Here is a 26,604-nt window from a genome sequence, read left to right as displayed (position 1 = left end):
TATGTGTGCTAAAAAGATGCCTGTCGGCTTTATTTAAAGTTTCAAGTATGTTAATTTCTAAGTGTTCTGGTTTCAGAGTTCCCTTCAACTCAAAAAGTATTTATCAACACATTCATAACCTCTTTCCAGTACGGTACGAATACTGAACATTTAGAAAATATCCTAATAAGATCCTATAAGATCATTTCCCCCATAGACTGTAAAAATAATGGAAGTATCTGTGATGTCACTCATCTGTTTCTGAAGCCGATCGTCAGCGGGTGCCATATTGGAAATGCCGAACTCAACCTAACTTCTGTTGAGCTAGTGTGAGGTAAAGAGGCGGGCTTTGAGCCTCCTCGCCAACAGCTACAATGTTCCCGTCTGTCAGTCAAGTCAGTCATGTCCTTAAATGGGCAAAACCCCTAATCTTAATGTCTTCTGAGCTGTCTCGTTTAAAAAAAATCACCCCCGCCGTACAGTGTGTGCCGATACAGAAATGAACTTTTCAGACCAAAGCTGTTTTTTGTACCAGGCTGTACACATGTTTATTTCTGCTGTAAAGATCGTCTTTTTTGAATTGGTGTGTATGTGGTTTCCCGTGTTTCTGCAGCCAGCCTCAAGTGGACACTCAATGAACTGCAGTTTCTAACACTTCTGCATTGGGCTTGCCGCTTGCTGCTCCCCCTCAACTCATGGAAACATACTGAGACATTTGTTATGACCTCTTTATTCTTTTAGTAGCTTTAGGTAGATGTGATAGAACATTCGTGGTATGTAAAGTAAGCACGGCAGCCAAGAGATGGGAACACACTGAGTGTTCCAAGAACAAGTATATCACATTTGCATTTAGGAACACTTCCACCTCACCCTTTACAGCTATTCAGAAGGCTTGGAAGGGCAGAGACGAATCCTTCACTATTATATACACTACCAAGTCAAGTCAAACTTTATTCATATAGCACATTTAAAAAACAACCGCAGTTGGCCAAGGTGAAAACAAGAAAAAGCCACAATAGATAAAAGCAAAATCAAATGTTGGATGTTTTGCTCAACAGGTATTAAAAGCCAATGCAAAGAGGTGAGTTTTAAGTAAAGATTTAAAACTCTCAATGGTCTGAGTGTGTCTTATATTCAGAGGCAGACTGTTCCACAGTGTGGGAGCAGCCACCGCAAAGGCTCGGTCACCTCAAGTTTTGAGCCTCGATCTTGGGACATTAAAACCACCTGAGTGCTCTGGCTGAAGCGTGCAGGTGCAAACACTCACACAGGTATAATGGTGACGGCCCATGTAAGCTTTTAAAAACCAACCAGTCAAAAGTTTGGACACACCTTCTCATTCAATGGTTTTTATTTATTTTAATTATTCTCAACATTGTAGATTAATACTGAAGACATCTAAACTATGAAATAATCTGGTTTTACCATAATCTGGATTACAACAGAAGTCAAATAGGGCTATCCATTGTGTACTAACCCTACCTCTGAACAACACAACTGATGGTCTCAAACACATTAAGAAGGCAAGTCATTCTACAAATGAACTCTTGACAAGGCTCATGTTAATTAGAAACCATTCCAGGAGACCACTTCATGAAGCAGACTGAGAGAATACCAAGAGTGTGCAAAGCTGTCATGAAGGAAAAAGGGGGCTACTTTACAGAATCTAAAATATAAAACATACTCTGCTTTGTTTAACACTTTTTAAAAAATTAAATAATTCCATATATGTTCTTTCATAGTTTTGATGTCTTCAGTATTAATCTACAGTGTTTACAATAATTAGAATAAACACAAACCCTTGAATGAGAAGGTGTTTCCAAACTTTTGACTAGGAGTGTGCATAAATCTGCCTGCAACTGCTTTGAGAAACCCTCCAATGCATGAATGTGCTTTATACACAATATATTTTGTTTTATTAGCAAAATGCTCAAATAAAATAAGTTTTTCTCAGAATTTTATTTTTTTGAATATATTTGTATTGATTTTCATGGACATACATTCATAATAATCAGGGATACAATGTTAAATTTAAACACAAATATCCATAGTATTGACCAAATTAGCCTAGAAAGGAACATCAAAGGTGCTGGTGGAACGTACCAAAACACCACCAAACCTACAACAGAAACCTCCAAGAGAACAAAAATAGGTAAATAGAGCAAGTACAATCATTAGATAACAATACTAATATTAATAATGATAATAATTGATAATAATAATACAAATATTTGATAAATAAGAAATTAAGGAGTGTATTAAAATGTTGAAAAATGTGCACTATTTTTGACACTTTATTTAAAAGATGTATAGCCGGTTATTTGAAAGTGAAATGATGATTTGATGTTCTTTATCTGCAGATTAAATGAGTGAACAGTGGAGGTAAATAAAAAAAGAGAATAACAAGCATGTGGAATGTTTTAGATAATGTAGGTCAGAGAGTCTTTGCAGTCTTTATAATGTGGATATTCCAGTCAGTGGGAAGTTATACAGCCCAGCATGCACAGCTGGCCTCAGAAACCTTTGCAGTCTGTCCGACAGTAACCTCATCAGGCAGCATATCTGCAACGTGTGTGCAGGAGAGTATCTCAGAGGGGGGATGGGTTTGAGTTTCATAGCATCATCTGTCAAATAGTGTGTGTGTGTGTGTGTGTGTGTGTGTGTGTGTGTGTGTGTGTGTGTGTGTGTGTGTGTGTGTGTGTCTCTGTGTGTGTGTATTCTCACAGCTACCCCCCCCTCTATTCATTTGGATTGCGTGGCCTTATACGGAGACCTGGTTTGTGGTGTGAGCAGTTTCAGCCAATCACGTTCCCCGGTGATGTTGGCAGAAGGGAGGAGGGGAGTGTGTGTCTGCAGGAAGCTGGCTGGTTTTGTCTGGGTGGGGTTTTCACCGGGGGGTGGGACCAACCGAGCCGGCTTGTGTTTGAAAATGAATGATGTGCTCTCTCAAGTAGTAGAAACAGAGGACAGCCGGCGTATCTGTGTGTGAAGAGGAAAAAACTGAAGCCAGAGCTTTTTTTTCACAAGGGGGGGACGATTCAAGAGAGAAACATTTAATTCACACTGGGAGAAGAATTAGTGACAAGCCATGCAATGTGAGTATCTCAGTTTTATTTCTTTTCTACTCCTTTTTATCTTCAGCTTTCAAACAGATGGATCAGGTTTGGTGAGAAACAGGGACAGAAATGATCCCAGAGAAACTGCTTTTTACATTTCATTCATGATAACACAGTTTTTCTGTGAATGAAGGGAGTCACATTCTTTTATTTACGCCCATATTTGAGTGTTTAATGGCTTAACTTTTCCCTGAAATCTACCTCTATTTGTGCGTCAGTGGAGCCCAGTTTTTAAAGATAATTTTTGAGGATTTACAATATTGATTCTGTAAAATATAACAGAGGTAAAGCTATCCCTGGAATGTCCTTATCACAACACGAGGACATCTGCTCTCCTGCAGAAGAAGGGTGTAACCCACCCAGCAGATCTGTGTGAATCAAACAGTGACTGTGAGTTGGGTTTAAAGCCTCAACCCAGTTTAATTTAAATGTCTGCTTTAGCTTACACATATTCAAAAGTGGATCATAAATGTTGAGCTTCATGTGAGAGCTATGCAGAGAGGATGCTGTGGATCACGCCCTGTCGTAAAAACTGCTCCGAGGCAGCAGCAGCAGCAGCTGTCTCAGGATGCAGATTGTACGGGGGATGTATTGATTGAACAACATGTAAATCTCACATTTGGGAGTCAGTTTGGGAGAGCTGTTGTCTTAGACAGGACGGGACAAAGCATGAGACTGAAGAACAGGGAGGGGTGGGGTCTGTCTGCTCTGTTTGACAGGGGATTAACCTAACTGAAGTTTGCAGGCAGGGTGGTTTTTGTATTGGGGAGGGTCCCTAGTTTTGTTTTTAATGTTCCTGCTTTAAGCTGAGGTCTTATTGTGTCTCACATGTCTTCTACATTTACTCATCTTACATTTAAAAAGATGTACGTAAGTGTTGTTTCTCTCCAACTGTTGCGTTTTCCCTTTCTGGATCGAACAGCTGTTGCACGACTCTGCTCTACATTTATAATCCTCTCCTCTTTACAAAGACGCAGACGTTGTGATGATGCCAGTGTGCAGATTGATTAAGTCTAAAAAACATAGAAATACAAAAACATGTGAGGATGTAAGAGTGCCTTCCGTCTTTCTGGGTTAAAGGGAATATCATAGAGGTGTTTAAATGCGTCTCTTTCTCCTTTTCTCTGTGAGGATTAAATGTGTTAAGGTTACAAAACAAGACATTTAAAGAGATTTGTTGGAGACATTGTGATTCCATACACAAAAAGAATCAATCAGCAGGTTTATACATGGTAGAAATATCCATTAGATGAGGGTTTAGTAAAAAAAAAAACAGGTGATGATGCCAGAGAAAACGCGTAGATATTTTAGTTTCATGTAGAACACTACAGACTTTCATTCTACAGATCATTCTTTAGTTTTTAGCCCATAGAAGCATTTAAAAACTCCCAGATCTAGTCCAAATACTACCTCTAAAGTGAAGCCAATAGACTACCTCAGCTTTATTCCACTTTATATGAAACTCATGGAAGTATTCACTACTCCAGTCTCATCATAGAGGTGTTTAAATGTGTCTCTTTCTCCTTTTCTCTGTGAGGATTAAATGTGTTTGGGTCACAAAACAAGACATTTAAAAGGATTTGTTGAATTCGTTGTGATTCCATACCTAAAAGGAATCCATCAGCAGGTTTATACATGGTAAAAATATCCATTACATGAGGGTTTAGTAAAAAAAAAACAGGTGATGATGCCAGAAAAAAAAGCATTGATATTTTTGTTTCATGTGCAAAACTACAGACTGTTAAGATTTTTAGTTTTCAGCCCTTTATAAGTATTTGAAAACTCACAGATTTAGTACAAATACCTCTAAAGTGAAGCCAATAAACTACCTTATTTGTATTCCTCCTTACACTACCAGTCAAAAGTTTGGACACACCTTCTCATTCAATGGTTTTTATTTATTTTAATTATTTTCAACATTAATAGTTTAATAACAAAGACATCAAAACTATGAAATAATCTGGTTTTGGCATAATCTGGATTACAACAGTAGTCAAATAGAGCTATCCATTGTGTACTAACTCTACCTCTGAACAACACAACTGATGGTCTCAAACACATTAAGAAGGCAAGTCATTCTACAAATGAACTCTTGACAAGGCTCATGTTAATTAGAAACCATTCCAGGAGACCACTTCATGAAGCAGACTGAGAGAATACCAAGAGTGTGCAAAGCTGTCATGAAGGAAAAAGGGGGCTACTTTACAGAATCTAAAATATAAAACATATTCTGCTTTGTTTAACACTTTTTTAAAAAATTAAATAATTCCATATATGTTGTTTCATAGTTTTGATGTCTTTGGTATTAATCTACAGTGTTTCCAATATTTAAAATAAATACAAACCCTTGAATGAGAAGGTGTTTCTAAACTTTTGACTGGTAGTGAATATGAAACCCATGGAAGTATTCACAACTTCATGCTTCTGCCTCACTGAGATGAAATATTTTGACCCCAGGAAGAATAGCTGATACTTATATTGTCCTAATGGGGATCCTTAAAAAGACAGAAAGAAATATGTTGCTCTCTTCTTCAGTGCATGATCATATGAGTTACAGCGCGTCAGTCAAATCTCTGGTTAAAACCAAAGAAGCTTTAATTGGCTGCTCTCTAAAGTAAACACATAGTCATCCAGTTCCTGGTTGAGCACTTAATGCAGGGTGGACGGTTTCTGTGATAGATGCTCTTTGTTAGCTTGGTATTTAGGCCAATACCACTCACGTTTCGACTATCAATACCAAGACTTCTTTGTATGCAGCTGGATTTCCCTGAGAGGCTCTTGGTTTTGGTTTGGCTCTGTGGAAAGTTCAAGTAAAGGGTGAGCCTGTAATTATCTCATGGGTGATTTTAGTCGACTGGAAAGTTGGTGATATTCAGAGACACAATCCAAAGTGATAGTTGAGGAGGAGGATTTAGTTTCTTGGTTACCCTGGATGATGAATAGTATGATGCAGGGCGTACCTCACCACCTGACAAGAAGCAGGGGGTTTCTGCACTGAAGATAAATAAGAGGCATACACCTCAAGTCTTTATATGTGATCTCAGCACATGTGATTACAGCTCATCAAACTGAAATGGTCAGAGAAGAAGAAGAGGATTTATAAATACTTAGAGGAAGAAATAGCCTGAGGGGATTTCTTCAGTCTGATCTGTAAGACGATGTGTATTCAGTGCACATGTGACTGAACCCTTTCTCAAGATCAGTGTCACGCCCCTCACCCCACCCAACCCCTGACCCCGACACTTCAAGACCCTGTGACAACAATGACAAAGCCCAACAGAAACAAGATCCCCGCCTAAAACCGTACCCCCCAAGTTTCTTCCACGTCTACCCTCGAATAAACTCCCTCCGATGCTGCTGCAAACCCACATCCTCCCACAGCTGTGTCCTTGAGGAATGTGCAGCTGCATTGCGAGGAGGAGGCGGAATAAGATGGCAGCTCAGCATGTGTCCATGTGAGCTGCGGTGAGATCACCCTGTGACATCTCCTCTGTCAGACTTGGAAACCTCCCAAGGCCACGTTCAACAGAAGTTAGGTTGAGTTCAGCATTTCCAATATGGCTGCCGCCGCCGAGTGGCTTCAAAACAGGGCTTCACAGATGGGTGACGCCACGAATACCACGTCCATTTATTATATAGTCTATGGGGGAAAATCATAAAACAACACCAACAATATACAGCAGATATACAACAAAATAAAACTATCAATCTTTATTTATGTAGTGCCAAATCACAACAAATGTTATCCTCAGACTCTCTTCAAACAGAGCAGGTCTAGACCGTACTCTATGTTCTATTACTAACAGAGACCCAACATCAAGACAGGATCAGATCCAGTCCCATCTTACAGACAGGACTCAGTCTGATCTCATCTTAATCCACCATGAGCAGAGCACTTTGCAGCATTTAGCAAGTTACAGTGGCAAGGACAAAGTTCCTTTAACAGGCAGAAACCTCCAGCAGGACCAGACTCATATTAGACACACATCTGCCTTGCTCTTCAAATGACTGAAGTAGCTGATTCTTCTTTTTGACACTTTTAGGGGTGGTTACTTCAGATTCCACTAAAGAAATGGTGGCATTGTCGTTTCATCCGTTCTAAACCTGGTTCCCTTCAGCTGCACCTGTTTTACTCGTTGAATATTGGAGGTGTGGTTTCCCAGAAATGCGTCAAACTCTTCAGCCCTGATGGAAAAATATTTTGGCCCCCGCTCTCTGACCTCTCTCTGTAGTCTGTCTCTTTCTACTTAACCCCCCTCGCCCCAATTGTCCCGGAGAGGCGGGTCATGACAGGCTGCTGCCACAATAAGCAGATGAAGCCTCTGGTATGTGTTTTCAGCCCTCTTAGATAAACAGGCCGACAGCAGCAGCAGAGGATCAGACCTGTGGTTTACAAAAAAACAGGGTGGCCTGAGTGAGAGTGAGTGTCATGGAAGCGTGGATGAGCGATGATGTTTGATGTTGAGGACGCTCTGTGATGATGTAACGGTAAAGGTAGCTGAGGGTTCAACTTTTAAACAGTGTAACATCACATGAGCTATCTTTGTGAGTCCTGATTGGCCTTTTTTTAATCTCAAAATGTGGTTTTATAACGTCATTATTCCCAGCTGTGCTGCTTTCATTGGATTATAAATGGATGGAGTCATTAAAACATTAAACATTAAAAAAAATTGACCTTCTACACATCATAGAGAGACCGAGGTATCTGTAGCAGGTCTTTCTGCTTTGACAGCCAGCCTCCATATGTTTCCACACTGTTGCCATACAACCAAATGTTGTCAACAGAGCAGTCGTTGTATAGACGAGCACAAGGGAGATCACAAGGGAAGTGAAAGTGAACATAGTGCTTGTCTTTAGAGGAATTTCCTTTGAGCATGTTTTTTTGTGCATTGTGCAGTTTTTAATTCTCAGAATTCATGCAACAGAAAACACAGAATTAAGAGTCACTTGTGTTTTCATGAAATGTCTAATTAACCAACGTTACGCTGTTTAAAAATGATCAAAATCATAACCACTTGAAGAACAGTTACGCGGCGTGATGCCAACAGCACTCAGGTGTGAGTCGTGTTGAGGGCTTCAAGCAGCTGTCCGTCTCACGTTGGTGTTACTCCCTCGCAATTAGACATCAGAAGCAACCCTGAAGGTATCTTCTCAGAGCAGAGGGGTGTACTACAAAGCACGTTCAACATATCCCAGATCTCTTCTCCTGATCCGGCTTCACTGAATCGTGCTAATCCGTCACACGAAGCTGGTTATCAACATGTTGAGTCAATCCAGAATTACTCAACATGTGACCAATCACAGACATGGACAGTCTGCTGTCAGCACATCAGCATGTTTTTCAAACACTGCACTGATATTAGAAAAATATGAAGAAGTTAAACACATAATCCAGATTAACTTCAACACAGCTGAGTTTGAAACATGAAGGAAGAACTGATAAGACAGAAACAGAGTGAATGAACTGAAGATGTCTTATTTCCCTTCATTAGTGCAGATAGATCTGACTCATAGACTGTATAAAATATGGACGTAGTATCCGTGACATCACCCTTCTGTTCCTGAGCGCTGTTTTGAAGCCAATCGACGGTGGCAGCCATATTGGAAATGCAGAACTCAACCAGGCAGAGTGTGACGTAAAGAGGCGGGGTTTGAGCCTCCTAGCCAACAGCTATGTGTTCCCAGTCATGTCCTTATTTGGGCAGAAACTCGCAATCTTAATATCTTCAGAACGTTGCGTTAGAAAAAAAATTCACCCCCTGTACAGTGTGTGCCGATAGAGAGATTAGCTACGTAGACCGAAGCCGTTTTTTGAACCAGGCTGTAAATATGTTTTTTAATGCTGCAAAGATGGTCTTCTTTGAATTGGTGTGTATGTGGTTTCTGTTTTTTCTTCAGCCAGCCTCTAGTGGATGCTTAATGAACTGCAGTTTATAACACTTCCGCATGGGCTTCATAGTTTGAGACTGGAGGTTGCTGCTTGATCTGACTATGATAACTCTGTTTTCTCCCTGACAGTGATCTCTCTCTCTGATTTAAACTTGTGTCGTGTGTGACAGTTTTTTAGTTTTGGAAGTTAAATTTTAGCTGCAGCCCTGACGGTATCAAACTGAGCGCTGTGGATAAATAAAAATGAGAACATGATTCAAAGAGATAAGCACACGCAATTTAATATTTAATGCAGTAACAATTTCATCTGAATAATCTGACTTTAGACTCTGTTTAAGTTTGATGTCATTACAAAAAATCAATAACTGTCATCAGTATTTTATATATTTAAAATCATACAGGTAGACAAAGTCTCCTGCCCGTCTCTCTCCCCAACCTCGTGATCGAGCGAGCTGATTGGTCGGTGGGTGAAGTTTTCTACAAACTGATCTCTGGATTTTCAGGACTACGAAGGTTATGTTCAGGATCAGAGTTAACCCTGAACCGCAAATCCGGCTTCGTAGTAAACCCTTCAGGCCTGAATCCTGCTCCATATGAAATGCATCGACATCCCAAAGCACTGAGGGATTAACCTTTGCCCGTCTATCAGCAGTCAAAACATTGAAACCTTACCCCAGGATGCCAACATAAGGCAATCACATTTCAACATCCTTCACTCATGAACTCTGGACTATAGTTACATAATAATGTTACAAAGGGGGCTGATGTAAAACCAATACATGAGCCCACGTGTTGACTGTATTTCGTTATACTCCCTCATGTTTATGGCGGTCATGTGTCCACTGAACTTAAGCCCTGTTTCTTCTCTCTCTCAGTGACCGCGTGTGAACCCGGCACCATGTCTGAAGCCGTGGGGATGGAGCCCCAGAGAGCCAGCGGCTTCCTGGAGTCGTCCTGCGGCGCGGGGAGCAGTGCAGCTTCCCTCGATGACGGCATCGCGGACACAGCAAAGTACGCTCACGAAGACACAAACACCTTGAATGCACGTCTCTGGAGCTTTGATTCTCCAAAACAGAACACAAGGAGCCGTGAGATTACTGATAAATTTGGACTTTGTTCCTCTGAGCGATAAAATGATTCAAATGAGACAGCTTTAGAGTTTAAAATTGACTTTTGTTTGATTTACTCTTAAACTTTTGAAGGGGTTCATCAAACCAAAGAGTTCAGGAACAACTGATCTTAAGTCACACTGCAAAAACTGAAATCTAAGTAAGATTGAATATCTCAGATAAGTAATCTTAGCCTGATAAGATAAGCAGTTTTTATGTTCGAGTGTTTCACTTGTTTTGAGTATTTTGGTCCTAAATGATCTCAGTAAGATAGTACAGCTTGTTACTGAGATTTTATGACCTATATTGAGTAATACATGCTTGAAACTAGAATTACAAAGCTGCTTCATCAACACACAAGTATGAAACTGCTTTTTCAAAGTAATCGTTTCTTATTTCAAGGATGAAATAAGAAATCATGACTTTTATTTTCAATGAAACATTAGAAAATATGTACTACTATATATTAGTACTGTAAACTGACACTTAATACTTAAAAATTTAACATTTCAAACCATTTCTAACAGAAATATTACATTCAGATAAGTTCTTCCAAATTACAATGCATGAATATGATTTACGAATTCCACAGCTCATTTAAGAATTTTAAGAAAATGATCCTACATAATGAGAAATATATTCTCTTTTTTTTCAACTTTATTTGTAGAAAATGTTCAGCATTTTAGACAGACAGTTTAAAAAAACAATTAAAAAACAACAACAATAATAATACATACATACATAAACAAATAGCAAAATAAAATAATATGATAATAAATAAATGGAAAAAAACTTCTACAGTACAACAGACGTATTAGAAATGACAGGGTAAGTTAAAATTGCACACATCAGTCCTCCAACTCCGAGGAGAAATCCAGAGAATGTATATAGTTCAAAAAGGGATCCCAAGTAACATGAAATGATTTCACCGAGCCTTGGAGTGTAAACCTTTTCAAGCTTCAAATTATACAGTTGAGAAATATAAGATAAGATAAGATATTACTGTATTGATCCCCCGGGGGGGAAATTCAGTTGTTACAGCAACCCAGACATAAGTACAATCAAGAAAGAAGTTTCAATAAGTACAAAATAAAAATAAAACAAAATAACATAAAATAAAATAAAAATAAGTAAAATAAAAATAGATAAATAAAGCTAGAGTACAATTTAGATATATACAATGTTACAAATGGAATTTAAATTAAATAGCAGTAATTACAGGCAGTATTAAAAAATGTTTCAGTAGTGACAGGTTGACATGGTGTGATTATGGTTGGTAATGACAGATTAAGCAATAAATTGAAAGAATATTTGTATGTAATATAACCATGGGTTGTAGTTAGAATAGTAATGTAATATAACAAAATATAATATGGCAAGATAATTATATAATACAGTATATTATACATTATAATGGCAGCAGCAGTCAAGAGAGAGTTCGGGATGGGATGATGGAGTGTGACAGACAGAGCAGGGATGTTATGGATCTGTTCATGGGGGGGGGGGGGGGGGGGGGGGGGGGGTCAGTGGTCAGCATGGTGCAGTCTGTGGCCTCCGTTACTGTTCAACAGTCTGATGGCGGTGGGCACAAAGGAGCGCCTGAAGCTCATCATGGAGAGGGTGAGAGGGGTTGTCCAGGACGGCTCGCAGTTTGTCCATCAACCTCCTCTCAGCCACTGACTCCAGACTGTCCAGTTCTAGGCCAACCACAGAACCACAGAGCGGGCCTTCTTTACCAGCTTGTTATTCTTAACGTTTGTCCTCCCATCAAGAAAAGTAAATTAGCTTTTAGTATAACTTTGCTGGTTTCAAGAAATGTAATGCCTAGTGCATGTCATTATGTCAAGATAATGGCATTAGCATTTACTTGCTTTAAGAATATTTTCAACATATTGAGAAAAGAAGTCTCATATTTTTTTATTCCTATCAAGAAAAATGCACTTGTTATTAGTAAAAAAAACACTAATTTTAAGGTATGTCTAGGTTCATTGAGATTAGATATTTTTACTTGTTTTAGAAAGTCTTCACAAGCCAAACTTTCTTGTTCTGCTGGCAAATAATTTTGCTTAGTTTAAGTAATATACCCCCAATTTCTGTATATTTTTCTTGTTTTAGAAGGCTGGCTTTTTGCAGTTCAGACATTCTTACTATTAAAAAGTTGTTTTGAGTAATCGGCACATCTTAAGTGTCCCTGTCTCTCCTCGTGATTTGAAAATGAAAGGGATATTGTCGGATGCAGATGTCAGCTGAATAAACCGCCCAGGTTAGAGCTCTGGAGCTCAGCAGAAGCTCCAGATTGATGTTCCTGTCAGTGTAACCATAGTGCTGTTTATTACCATCACACACTAATAATATACACTTTATTCTAAAAGTGTAACTGTGAGTGTAAACATGATTCAAAATGAAAGTGTAAGCAGAAGTCTGAGAATGAAGAGGTGTGTTTCTGTCACGGCCACAGTTCCCCCAAAGGTTGTGGTAGAGCGCTTTCACTTTGAGTGTCTGGAATAAATGATGTGTTTTTTTCCCTTCAGTGAGTCTTCAGGGGAAGAGTCTGCAGGGGAAAGGGAAGAGGAGAACATCAACAGAAGCACCATGACTACAGAGGCCGTCGCTGAACAGACTGCGAACACACAAACAGGTGAGGGAGGGAGAAAAGACGCAGATCTGGAAACCTGAACTCTCTCACTCTTACAGCCAGATCAACACTCTGATACCTAACTCACACACACAGCAGGGCTTCATGTGAGTTGGCTCAATTCTCTGCAGTCAACATTACCAAACATATTTTTTTCTTTTTCCTGAGGAAGTGAGCCAAACAGGGGTACACACATTCTTTGGCAGGACAAACTTGACTTTCCGTTTCCTGTCTCAAGTCTTCGCCTTGAAATATCTTCCTGTCTCGGTCACTCAGGGGAAAACAGAACAAGGACTTCTTTTCCATGATATTTGTCTACATGATGTTTCGTTTAACTTTCAATTTTGAAATACGGCTGACGTAAGTTCTTGTAAGTCAAGTGATTCAAAGTTTATCTGAATAAACTGACAGGAAATCATGGAGTCAGTGGAGCCGTCTCTCAGTTATTTAGAAGATTAGTTTACTAAACAGAAACACACTCACTATCTTATCCTCTTATATACTCTGTAAACTGACAACCAGCTGTTTCCCTTTGGTTATAAATCCACCCTCATTTAGTCCCTCTGTCCACAATATGACATGTGGTAAATCATAAACATCCTGCCTGCATCCAGGTCACTGACACTGTGTTTGAGTTGTTGATGTTTTTTATCAGCACATAAAATAAAACCCCTCTTTACTATGGTTTTATTGTTGCAGCTCAGGTCATCTGTTTTATTGCTTATGATCATTATCTTGTCACTAAAGTAATCAAGGAGGAGTCTGAATGTGGGAACATGGAAAAACATCACTCCAAGAACAAAAAGAAGCAAATGTGCTTTAGACAGGTATCTGAAGCAGTTTATCTAGAGGTGAGAATTTAAAGTAGTGCGCTGAAACTGTTGCAAGTGATTTTTATGCATTCAAGCATGCAGCCTGAAGTGCTTCACAAAAGATCAGAGACAGAAAACAACAGCATTAGGTGAAATGATTCAAGGCTAAAACAAGATAGAGGAAAGTAATATGACAAACTTAAAAATAAAATAAAATCAATAAAATAAAATCATATAAATACCAGGAAAATAAAATAACATTAAAATTAAATCAGATAATTATCAGCAAAAAAATATGAATGAATTATAATCAGATAATTACCAGATAATTGAAATTAAATTAAATCAGATAAATATCAGAAAGATGAAATAAAATAGAATAATCAGATATTATCAGCAAAATTAAATACAAATAAATTAAAATCAGACACATAGCTTACTAGAAATTTTAAATTAAATTAAATTAAATCAGATTAATATAAGAGAAATAAAATAACAATACATTAAAATCAGATAAATACTAGAAAATAAAAATAAAATAAAAACAAATAAAGTAAACATTAAAAATTATGCTTAAATGATGGTAATAATGTAGTCCAGGACTAAAAAGAAATTACTCTAAATTAAAAGACTTGTTAAAAAGGTGAGTCTTTAAAAATACTCAGAGATAATTAGCAGCATTAGGTACAGACTTGGTAGAAATGGGATAAAATATTCACAAGTGTGTTTAGCTTAGTGTTTAATCACCTGAATATAAGAATCATTTTGGTTTTGTTAACTTAAAATTGGTCTTTTATATTCACAAAAGGAATGGTCCCAAGATAGTTCATGGATGCCACCATCTTGCAACCACATGTTTGTACAGCAGATAAATTGTTAACGGTGATACATGTTTCTGTATTTATCAAGTGGCTGCTGGAAATGCATCAGTTGGAAGACGGGGAGGAATAGATTGGTAGTTATGAGCAAAATAATCTGTATTGATAGAAGATTTTGATCGCAAAAACTTGACAAACAGAGGATCACACTTCATGCACTACAGGAGCTCTATGAAGGCTTGAAAGGAGCGTTTCAATCTACAATCTGATGGCTAGATACCGCTACATATTTCCATTTCTACATGCTGCACTGTTAACCTCACACGGCTGTGACCTGTGTGAAAGTTTAAAATGAGGAAGTGGTTCTATGAGGGCTGTTTTTAAACAGACAGTCAGGGTGGTTATTTTACTGCCTGCTTCATGGAACCCACCCTGTTTGAGAAACAGCATGCAGAACAGCTTAGTACGGTTCATTGCTGTTAATAACTGTAAAGAATCACAAGATGGAGAGTGTTATCTCCTGTTACAAAACCAGAGTTTCTGTCGTGCATACATTGAGATAAGTCACGTTAATTCAGTCCTGCTTGTTCTTTAATGTCTTCTAGTGAAAGCTGAGCGCCCAAACTCCCTGTCGGTGCCAGCTGCAGGGGAACCCGGCCTGTGGACTTCTCAGGGTGACGCTCAGGTGAAACTGAGGATGGGGGACTCCGGTCTGGCTGCTGAAACCCCTTTGACCATCAACCAGATGTTCACCTCATCTGTAGAGCGCTTCGGCGAATACACCGCTCTGAGCTGGAAGGAGGGCGAGCAGCAGAAGACCCTCAACTACAAAGAATATTACCAGACCTGCCGCTCTGCTGCCAAGAGCTTCCTCAAGGTATGATTTCATATATTAAGACAGTTCTTCATTTTTAATCTTATCTTTAAATCAACAAAAACACCAGCTTTTAGATAAACATAGGAAACACAGGTATCTTTGTAGAGATCGGTCACTCTTTGCTCACTCTTAACATTCAGGTTAACAGGAACCAAACCCAGAACAGTTCATCGCTTCATGCTGGAACATATTTTAAAACGTGTTGCACAAGTCGAGGATTTCCTCGTGGTTGCCTTATTTCAAAATATACAAAAGTTCTCGATCACACAACACCTTGAGAGAAGCAGACACTTTCATTTTTATCAACCCTGAGCATCAGTTTCCCTTCAGTCTGGGAAAGTGTGAGATTTCTGACAAGTTTAAACAATACTGTGACTTTGTATTAAAGTCTGTTATACTTGATTTTATGCCGAGCAGACCTCAGCCCAAAGACATCCAGCAGCAAACACCAGCGAGGCAGCTCCAGACAGGCGTGGGCTGTTGGTACAGGATAGAGCGTGTTATTGTTTATTGTGAAAACCAGCACAGTCACTCAGCGGGGGGTCATGCATACACGTGTCTCTCTCTTCTTACACATACAAACTAAACTGAACCTGACGCCTCCATGTTTGCAGACTCACACACACGCAGCGTGATTTTCCATCTGTGACCAGCTTCAAATGTCACACCATGTATTATATTCCAGTTTCTGCAGAGAGTTATTTAAAGGGCTCATTGCAGCGTTGACTCTCGTATCATTTTCTATTATGATACTTCTGTGTATGTTTAGCTGAATACCTCTTTCCATGGTAACAGCTTCTGTGGTGTTTGCTCCAAGCAACCCTGAGCTCTGATCACTGTGAGGCAGTGGCGGAGCCAGGGGGTGGCCAGGGGTGGACATGGCCACCTCTGAAAACTGATTGGCCACCCTGAAATTCTTAAACATGATTGGCTATCTGCCATGTCAGAGGAATTACTTCAAATCAGCTATTGTGTTGTTGTGTTTCAGCGAGCTGCAGAGACAGTGGTTTCTTTGCATTTAAATATTATTTTTGTTGATGCTTTGACTTTGGACAATCATCTTCATTTTGAGTCCTTAAAGAGTTCAGCAGATTAAATGTTGACTCTGTAGAGTTACATTTTTAATGTTAATGTTTAGAAATCTACAAAAATGTAACATTTGTTAAATTATTTTATAAAAGAAGTTAAAGTAGATGTGATTACTGGAAGTAACCCTACTAGATTTGGGGTAAGTTTCCATGCCTGGCCACCCCTTCAACAGTCAGTGTTTCAGTTCGGCCACCCAAGTCAAAACTGTCTGGCTCCGCCCCTGCTGTGAGGATCAGCAGATCTGTTCAAGACGGCCCCCAAAGGTTTCAAATAGGGATGTAAATTTAAAGTATCTTCTGTGATCGATCTTTGGAAATGTGTTTGAAATATCCCAGATTATAAAACAGTGTCTCATCTATGTGTTTGTCTTCTTACAGCTGGGTCTGGAGAAATATCACGGAGTTGGCATCCTGGGCTTCAACTCTGCAGAGTGGTTCATCGCTGACATCGCAGCCATTTTAGCAGGGTGAGTCTAAATCTACATCCTCAGTGTTTGTGAGTTTCTGTGATTGTTGTTGTGTCAGCTGGCAGCTCTGTTATTATGTGTTCACTACCTGAGCAGGTTAATCCAAGACCTGAAGTTTGAATACACCTCAGACAAAACCATGTGTCACCCCATTCATCACGTAGAGAGATTATGAAAATATGCTGAGCAGGAAGCTGATGAAGCGCAGCATTTCATCATAATGAGACACGTTTAGTTCTATTGACACACAGTGAAGTGACTTATATTTAGTCTGTATGTTGTTACACCAGCACTAAAACTCAGTGAAGGTTTCAAGCACTTCATCCATCACCGTGACTTGTGCACAGATCATGTAACAGTTACCACACAGCTTGTTTTCTGCATGATGCGCCTGTATTCAAATCAATATTCATTCTGAGAAACTGAAACCTCTTTTAATTAAGCACAAAACCCACCAATTGGTCGTGCAACGGCAGATTTGTCTCAGCTAAGCCTCTCACATCACTAAACATCTGCTATGCAACATTTTCACGCAGAGATTTTGTTAACATCCTTAATTTACTGCAACTCTTCGAAGGCTGATCACAAGAGTGCAGGACGATACAGAGAAACAGGACAGGGTTCCTCTCTTGCTAACTCATGGAAGTGTTCACACAGGATCACACTGTCCATTACTCTCCCACGCCTCGCTGATGACAATAGGAATGTTTTGAAACTAGACTTGTCAGACTGGTCCTGATGAGCCCAATCACAGGCTCAGCTTATAAATAGCTCAATAGCTACGGCACCTTTTTCTGAAGGGAATCCAACTGCTTCAAGTTTTTTTTTTGTCTCACGCTGCGCTGGAAGTGAAATCATTTTTATAGAAACGATGTTGCAAGGTCAGGTAGATTCTATCGTCCCAGAGATTAAAGGAAGTTAGTTTTGTGCAGTGCAATCTTTCTCAAGCCTTCTGCAGATCTACAAAACTCAACTCTGAAACTGTCGATGCATAAACCTGCTCAGTAGATGAATGTGTGTCTGATCAAAGTTGAGAATAGTGACTTTTTGGTGCATCAGGTCTCACTGTCTGCAGATTGTTAACAGTTCTTTCAAAATAAAAGCAGGAAAGAACCTCCTCTGAACGGTGCATTTAAAGAGAATGTCTCCCTCATCTTCTGTCCTCTGCAGGGGGTTCGCTGTTGGCATCTACACCACCAACTCTCCTGAGGCGTGCCAGTATGTAGCAGACAACTGCAAGGCCAATATCATTGTGGTGGAGAACCACAAACAGCTGCAGAAGATCCTTCAGGTGAGAATAACATGAGCTACAGTAGTACAAAATAATAGGGATGGGCATTTCAAGACAAAATACTATTCGATAATCATTGGCATCTACTGGACGATTATTCGAATAATGTACGCTGTGTACCAAGACACACGTCGACATACTGACAATTAAAACAACAAGAAACACAAAATCTGTGACCAATGGTTCAGAAAGGTCCTGCTGCAGGCGCCTCTCCATCAGGATCAGATTCTGGATCAGATTCAGAGGGTTGAAGTAACGCGGGTCTGTGAGCGGCCGTGTATATTCAGCCAACATGTAAACATTAGATCAACGTGCTGGAGAGCCGAGGGCACATCCACTTCCTGAGGGGGCGTGGTCAGAGAGCTCATTCTCATTTAAAGGCACAGACACAGAAAACAGCCTGTTCTGAGCAGGGCTGAAAAAGAGGGGTTTACAGGCAGACCAAAATCTGATTTCAAAGGGTTTTTTTGAGCATAAACTTTAAAGACATGTTTTGGGGACCTCTTAGACCAATATATTTTGATGAAAAAGAGCATAATATGTCACCTTTAAGCCACCATCTGGCGGGAATACCATATTACAACCAGGCACCGGTGAAAACGATGAAAAATTGTACTTTTAAAATGAGAGAATATTCTAAGTAACTCTTTGATTTTTACTAAGTGAACGAATACTCGAATATTTGAAAATCATTGCCCATCCCTAAAAAATAACGGCATAAAAAAACAGCAGAGTACAGAAAGATTGAAATGATCTTCACATACCAAGACAGGAAATCTGTCTTCTGTAAGAAGAGCCTTTATCTTGACTCCACAGTATTAACGTCTTGTGTTTGTTCTCAGGTTGAAGACAAGCTGCCGCACTTGAAAGCAATCATTCAGTACAAAGATGCACTAAAAGAGAAGAGACCAAATTTGTACTCGGTAAGCTCTCGATCTGCTCACAGGACATAAAACCAGTGACCATAGATCAAGTGTTTGACATCTGAGTGTTTTTGTTCGTGCATCACAGTGGGCAGAATTCATGGAGCTCGGACAGGACGAACCCGACGCACCGCTCGACGCGATCATCTCCAGCCAGAAGCCAAACCAATGCTGCACGCTCATCTACACCTCAGGGACTACAGGACAACCCAAAGGAGTCATGCTCAGCCATGATAACGTGAGTCCCGTGAGAAGTGGGTTTTTATGTCTGTATGAGAGCTGCACGGCGTTACATGTTTGGAAACACACTCCTGTGATAATAGAAGAGTGCTGAGAGCTTAAAGGATTGACCTGATGTTCAGCAGGTTTCTGCATTCTCCTCACATTAGTCAGACAGAGATCTCAGGGAATGTGTTGTTGTGCTGCAAACCTGTCAGACTGTAAACTCATAAATGTGCACAAAGCAGAGTGACTGAAGCAATTAAAACTTGTTCTCAGTCAGTAAAAGCTCCATTCTCAAACAAACTCCCCCTCTTTGTGTGTCTTTGTCTGCCACTTGTAAAACAACATTACGGTGTGTTCCTCCCAAACATAAAACAATAAACCTGCATCCCTCCCTTCCTGCCTTCAGGTAACATGGACCGCACTCGCCACCTGCAGTCACGTACGCCTGAGGGACGCCACTCACACTCAGGAGTCTGTGGTCAGCTACCTGCCGCTCAGCCACGTCGCTGCTCAGATGGTTGATATCTGGTGCACCATGAAGGTGGGAGGAGCGACGTACTTCGCTCAGCCAGATGCACTGAAGGTGAGAAACGTCATGAGGGACAAAATCACACAAACACATAAATAAACAGCTCCTTAAGAACACAAAAATCACAAACTGACTTGTGTTTTTATCGAAGAATTTTAGAGAACGTGCTTACAGAACAGGATAAAACACAGTCGAGTACAGATTTGGGGCTGAAACAAACATTTAAGAAACTTCTAGAGCTAAGATCTAAGATTTTTATTTTGATTTGAGGCTTTAATGTCTTTATTGAGAGGACAGGATGGTGGATAGACGATTTGGGACTGATATCAATTTGTACAACTCACAACAAACATTATCTCAAGTCGCCTTTACAAACAGAGCAGGTCTAGACCACTCTATGTCAAATTCTGAACAGAGACCCAACACCAGGACAGGATAGGACTCAGTCTGACCCCACCTTAATCCACCATGAGCATTACACCTTGCAGTATTTAGCTAGTTACAGCGGCGAGGAAAAACTTCCTTTAACAGGCAGAAACCTCCAGCAGGACCAGACTCATGTTAGACACACATCTGCTGAGACCAAGTTGGGTCTGGAAAGAGGGATAGAGGAGAATAAGAGCGAGGGAGCGGTGATAGTGATGAAACGAGCAGTCCAGCACGTCCATATCAGTTGGAGTCTGGAACATCCACAGCAGGAGGAATCTACGAGACAAGGGAGCTCAGGGACTCCAGAAAGGTCTATGGTTAGTAACTTTAATGGGACAGGTAGAGTTAAACTAAGTGATGAGGGGGTGAGATAGGATCCCAGTGCGGCAGTTCCCCTGGCAGTCTAAGCCTGTAGCAGCATAACTAAGAGCTGGTCTGAGACGTGCGGTAAAGGGCTGCGGGTTGGAGTTGAACCCGTGCCGCCCCTCTTCGATGACGGGAGCCTCTGTACATGGAGTGTGCGATTGAACCACCAGGCCGAACCGAGCAAAACTTTCAAAAGTCAAATGAATTGTTCACACCACGAACATGACAGACGTCCCGTCCTAAGAGACAGCCTGATTAAAGACGAGGGCCGTGAATTCTCTGAAACAAACAAAGCCAGTTCTCTTCTCCAGGATCAGGATGTGTCACACATGAAGAGCAGACAGAATCTGTAGATTGTAACTAAATCAGCTCATCTCTGATCCTGTAACCCTTCACTCATCATGTGCGTCTTCCATGACGTGATGAGATATTTAATCTCCGTCATCATCACCCTCAGTTAGGACGCCGATGACCACGCATTCCAGTGATAGTTACAGGCTCTCCTGAGGGGACGCGTATGAAGAAGCTTCTTCTTCTCATGTCATGGTTCCTTTAAGATCTCATGCGGACTGTGTCATTTATTTAAAGTCCTCCTCTCTTCTATCAGGGCTCTCTGGTCAACACTCTGAAGGAGGTGCGTCCCACAGCCTTCATGGGCGTCCCTCGTGTCTGGGAGAAGATGCAAGAGAAGATGAAGTCTGTCGGAGCCAAGTCTTCCACCGTGCAGAGGAAGGTGGCGGCCTGGGCCAAAGACGTCGGTCTGCAGACCAACCTGACAAAAATGAATCAGTACGTACAGGATATCAAATCATACGCATGATGACATCACTTCTTAGACTTGTTTTTTGTTACCTCCCTCCTATACGTCGTTTTTTGGGCACCTTAGCATCCACACAGACTTATGATCAGTCCATGAAATTATGCTACAGACACTCTGAAAGCTTGATGCTAGTGTGATCCTTCGAACATAGACACAGTGCTAATGTTAACCAGGTGTTATTTTATTCTGATTGATTAAATTAGCAGAAAGTGAAAAGGATCAGATTAGCAGGTTTCATCTTTTAGGAACACACATTTTGAGAGGATTCAGTTTCAGGTTGTTCAAAGTTCTTGTGCAGAGCATCCATCAGAACCTCAAATATTTCATTTATATATGCTGACGACTCAGGAGCCATGCCGTTCTGTCAACAAACACTCATTTGATTTGTGTGTTTTGTGTCCCTGCAGAAACGGAGCAGCCGGCCACGCTCCTTTGAGTTATAAACTCGCCAAAAAACTCGTGTTCAAGAAGGTGCGTAAAGCTTTGGGCCTGGACCGCTGCAGCAAGTGCTACACAGGAGCCGCTCCCATCACCAAAGACACCCTGGAGTTCTTCCTCAGCCTGGACATTCCTCTGTACGAGCTTTACGGCATGAGCGAGAGCACCGGACCTCACACCATCTCCATCCCAGAGGCCTTCAAGCTCACCAGGTACTTCTAACTCAGAGTTTCCCTGCATTTACAACTCAACATGTGTCTTTTTCATGAACTAACAGAAATGATGTTTATCCTGCAGCTGTGGCAAAGAGATGCCAGGATGCAAGACAAAGCTGCACAACCCGGACGAGGAGGGGAACGGCGAGATCTGCTTCTGGGGACGTCACGTCTTCATGGGTTACCTCAACATGCCGGACAAGACCGAGGAGGCTCTGGATGCAGAGGGATGGCTGCACTCAGGAGATCTGGGCAAACATGATCAGAAAGGATTCCTCTTCATCACTGGAAGAATCAAAGGTACTCCACCTTTATTACCTGCAGAGAAAAATATCACTCAGAGAAGTACACTTTAACTGGATCTGAACATTTCTCTTTAATCATGCTTGTCACTGTGTCACTTTCAGAGCTCATCATCACAGCAGGAGGAGAGAACATTCCTCCTGTTCCCATTGAGGACGCCGTGAAGGAGGCCGTGCCTCTGATTAGTAACGCCATGCTGATCGGAGACAAGAGGAAGTTCCTATCCATGCTGCTCACCATCAAAGTAAGTCTTAAATAAACTGAAACCTGAACCATGAGGCAGACGAATGAAACTCTAAAAACTCACAACAAGACCTGAAATCACAAAGACGGGTGTACTTCACCTCACCTCTCATGACCTGGTTTCACATGCATGAGCTTATTTGCATCCCCACAGTTTGCATACCGCAACACCTCGAACACCATACAACGTCTTGCTGCAAGGTGACATCTCACATTCTCTATTTTATGTCACCTTTTTTATAATTCGCTGCTAAATCCGGAAAAAACAGAACATGTGAGGTGCACACGGTCTTTATTAAACACTAGTTCAATGTGGGGAATAGTGAATGCATGTTTTTGGGCTTATGCACCAAAAATAAATCAGACCTGTGGTGTAGACTTTACATAAAGCAGTGTTCTGTTAGTGCAACATTGTTAGATCTGAAATAACTAATTGGTTGTGAACTTCTAAATTACTCCAAACTTTATTAATATAACAGACTGAATATTTCACATATCAAGCAATATTAAATACTTTGTTTTGAGCTTCTTAAAGGTGTTTTTTTTTTTTGTTTCTTTACTCGCTCTTGACATTTACTGAATATCTTTGGGGTTGTGGGAAATTAGGGGATTTCATTTTGGGCTTTTGGAAACACCTACATTTATCTGACACCAACAATAAAAGTCTGTCAAGCAGAAAAGTTGTAGCCCTTATCATAGTGTGAGAAGTGTGCAGGGGAACTACTCCTGCAGATAACAGCACATGTAAACAGCTGTTAAACAGAGTAGCAGGTATCAGATGGAGATATAAAAAGCATCTTGTCTGCAGCTCTGTATCTTAGTGGATATTTCAAATCATATCCTCCTCTTGGTCTTGTAAACATCTTATCACACCTTGTATCTAATCTCAGAGAGAGCCAGTATTTGCCTGAGCTGATAGAGACAAGAGGCAGAGGAGCGGCTGCCTTCACAGCACGTCCTGTCAGCTGCTGCCATCTAGCGGTCTTTAGTGGAAACTGCAAGATGCCGCAGAGAGAACACACGTTTGGATGTATTGATTCTTTGAGCTGCAGAGATAACATTTAAATTGAAAGCAGTTATATTTAATGTAATGTCTTTCCTGTCCAGTGCCAGCTGAACGCAGAGACAGGAGAACCAGAGGACGAGCTGACACCTGAAGCTCTTGAGATCTGCAAGAAGCTGGGCAGCAGCGCCACGCGTGTCTCTGAGATCGCAGGGGGCCGAGACCGAGTGATCCACACCGCCATCCAGGAGGGGATCAACCGGGTCAACGAGAAGTCCAACTCCAACGCTCAGCGCATCCAGAAGTGGGTCATTCTGGATCAGGATTTCTCAGTGACAGGAGGAGAGCTGGGTGAGTGAAGAGTCTGAGTTTCTTTCAATTACTAATCTCCTTTCTTTAACTCAATACGAAGTCAAGTCAGGTGATGAATCTAGGGAGTCTTGGTTGGTAGACATTAATCAACAGATATTTTTATATAACAGTTCAGTCGATCAGTTATCTAAAACACCAAACTTTGAGTTATTCAAGCCTCATCAGCAAGTTTAATGTCTTACTTAAGTTTTTCTCTCCTCCAGTTGGTATCATATCTGTAATCTACATTTTCCCCTCCTAAATGAGCAGAGGTATGGACTCAAAATGTCCAAAACATTCATGCTCAAGATTTTAATGAGACAGAACAAAAATCAATGACATGAATTAAATAAACTGGATAAATAATCCAAACCTGGGGAACTGGGATTCTTGTTTTCACTAGTTTCTGAAATTGTAGTCTATTTTAAAATTCATTCACTGTCTTATTTTAAATTATTTTATATAAAATGTATATTATTTATAAAAAATATTTTATTTTGTATTTATTTATTAATTTATTTTGTATTATTTAATTATTTATGTTTGTATTAATTAGATTTTACAGTTTTATTCCAGGGATTTTTATGGATTACCTCTCAACATTTTAATATTTTATTCAGTATTTATTTACTTATAGCTCAGCATCTTAGTTTATTTTACTGGTTGAATCTTTTAGTATTTTATTATCTTATCAATTTATTTTATTTTGGTGAGTTTAACTTCCTGTCTTGAGTTTTAACATCTTATTTCACTTCCAGTGTTTCCTCATTAAGATATCATGTTAGTGTTTCCTTTTAATATCATGTTCTTAACCTGTATATGGATTGTGGGTTGGGTTTAGGGGTCCTTTTGTCTCTTTTATTTATTTTATTTTATACTATTATTATTTTCATGTACAGCACTTTGCGTTACAATATTGTTTGATATTTGTACCCCAATGATTTACCTCATGACATCCTACCTTCATACTGTGACACCTAGACGACCTCTGCTCTTGTTAGTCCCTTTATTTAATGTCCTGTTATTCTAGGGAGTTACAGAGTCAAGACTCAAAGTGTTACCCTTCTCTCTAAACCTTTCTCTAAACATTTCGTCTGCCTTGTCGTCCCTCAGGCCCGACCATGAAGCTGAAGCGTCCAGTAGTGGCGAAGATGTACAAGGAGCAGATCGAGAACTTCTACAAGGAGCTGGCGACTCCCACCACTCCAGACAACCCCCTGCCTCCCAAATAAAACCCTCTACTCCTCCCCCTGCAGCGGGAACCTCGACGGACACACACCACCTCACGCCTCCCCCCCCTCCCCGCTGCAGGTTCTCCTCCTGTAAAAAAAAACGTTTGATCGCCTTAAGTTTTGCTCGTTCTGTCTCGGTTTACATTCGCGACTGCTCTATGAAAAGGAAAGTAAACATATGAAGCCATTTTGGACACAATATCAATAAGCTTAATTAACATCGACTATTTATTTGGTTGAACAGTGATATCGGGTAGATGAAGTAGAACCAGCTGTGTGAGAGAAAAGTTGTTTATTGCACTGAATTACTTGACATAAACAGAATCCAAAAAGTGGACAGGATATTTGTAAAGGAGTAATTTGTGTTTTCCAACATGTTTTTCTTAATTTATTTTCGTTTTGCCAAAGTTTACGCAGGCCAAATGAGCTTCAAATGAAGAAACATTTCTAAAGAAGGCTTCACATGAAATCAGCTATCATATCCAATGTTCATCTTTTACATGTATCTGGTGGTTTCTGATTGTCTTCATGAGAAAATAAGCATTTATTCTATCCATGTGTTGAAAAGTCTGCAGGTGTAGTTAGTTGCAGATCCGTGTTTTTCAAACGTCTGATACATATGAATCCAAATCTTGTTCCCACGCTGTATGAACCGTCATTGAAGCCATATTTTGCCTTTTTGTAATGGTAACGTTCGTCTGTATGCTGACTCACAGCAGCCTGCACACCCGCCTGGTCCTGTTTTAATGAGCAGTCCCTCCGTGTGTAGACCTGCTGTGTTTGTGTTATATTGTAAATATGTGTAGCCTCCATTATCACCTTTCACTTGTCTGTATTTAAACGTCTTTTACAGGTGATTCTTCTCCCAGATATTCAAACGTTTTATTGCACTCAAACATTAAAAGGAATTAGAACAGGACATGTACATAACTGAGTTGAAGTGTAGGGGTGTAGCATTGAAACAGCGTTGTTTTCATCCAAAGCTTGAAGCAATCGAATGAGCTGACCTTGTAAATGAAGTAATTGTAAATAGAAAGCAGATCTTTGGGATTTGTCGCCCTCTGGTAGCCTAAAGTGAAGGTTATTGTTCACTGAAGTTCAGGGTTCAAACCGATAATAAAATGTTTGTTTTAAAAAAAAAAAAGTGATGAAGTGAGGAAATGATGGTGAGTCAGTGCGTCAGGGTGAGTGACTCTCTGGACATCTTAAATCCAAACAGCATCCATCCACACAGTAAAGAAGCATTGGAGAGGTTTTAGTTCTGAAAAGTGACAAAACCTCAAACTCGAGACCCCCTGACAGAACACTGGACTCACCTGACTCCAAACAGCTGTTGTCATTTGTTGTGAACAATATCAGGGTTTTAAAAAAATGGAAATATGCACGAAGCAGGCCTGTGAATATCTGTGTGTTTGAGCAGTTATGTAATAAAATGTATAATCTTAA

At 40.2% G+C, this 26,604-nt stretch overlaps 1 protein-coding gene across 3 annotated transcripts in view; it reads left to right on the top strand.

The window, feature by feature from the left end:
• Nucleotides 1-26,604, top strand: part of acsbg2 (acyl-CoA synthetase bubblegum family member 2) — a 31,472-nt gene extending 4,868 nt beyond the window's left edge. For 2 of the 3 annotated variants that reach the window (XM_034705222.1, XM_034705227.1), the window contains exons 2-15: nucleotides 9,860-9,995; nucleotides 12,625-12,731; nucleotides 14,964-15,235; nucleotides 16,702-16,790; nucleotides 17,961-18,081; nucleotides 18,924-19,004; nucleotides 19,093-19,242; nucleotides 19,636-19,812; nucleotides 21,161-21,342; nucleotides 21,781-22,023; nucleotides 22,109-22,326; nucleotides 22,434-22,573; nucleotides 23,680-23,926; nucleotides 25,040-26,604. In XM_034705222.1, coding sequence (XP_034561113.1) covers nucleotides 9,883-9,995; nucleotides 12,625-12,731; nucleotides 14,964-15,235; nucleotides 16,702-16,790; nucleotides 17,961-18,081; nucleotides 18,924-19,004; nucleotides 19,093-19,242; nucleotides 19,636-19,812; nucleotides 21,161-21,342; nucleotides 21,781-22,023; nucleotides 22,109-22,326; nucleotides 22,434-22,573; nucleotides 23,680-23,926; nucleotides 25,040-25,158 — 2,259 coding nt within the window. In that variant the 5' untranslated portion in view covers nucleotides 9,860-9,882 and the 3' untranslated portion in view covers nucleotides 25,159-26,604. Of the gene's footprint in view, nucleotides 1-2,920; nucleotides 3,075-9,859; nucleotides 9,996-12,624; nucleotides 12,732-14,963; nucleotides 15,236-16,701; nucleotides 16,791-17,960; nucleotides 18,082-18,923; nucleotides 19,005-19,092; nucleotides 19,243-19,635; nucleotides 19,813-21,160; nucleotides 21,343-21,780; nucleotides 22,024-22,108; nucleotides 22,327-22,433; nucleotides 22,574-23,679; nucleotides 23,927-25,039 lie in introns of those variants that run through there. The other variant, XM_034705214.1, reaches the window with a different exon arrangement.

The sequence above is a fragment of the Notolabrus celidotus genome, chromosome 2 (assembly GCF_009762535.1).
Source record: "Notolabrus celidotus isolate fNotCel1 chromosome 2, fNotCel1.pri, whole genome shotgun sequence".
In the NCBI taxonomy this organism is placed as follows: domain Eukaryota; kingdom Metazoa; phylum Chordata; class Actinopteri; order Labriformes; family Labridae; genus Notolabrus; species Notolabrus celidotus.
This window is presented reverse-complemented; position numbering and strand designations above follow the sequence as displayed.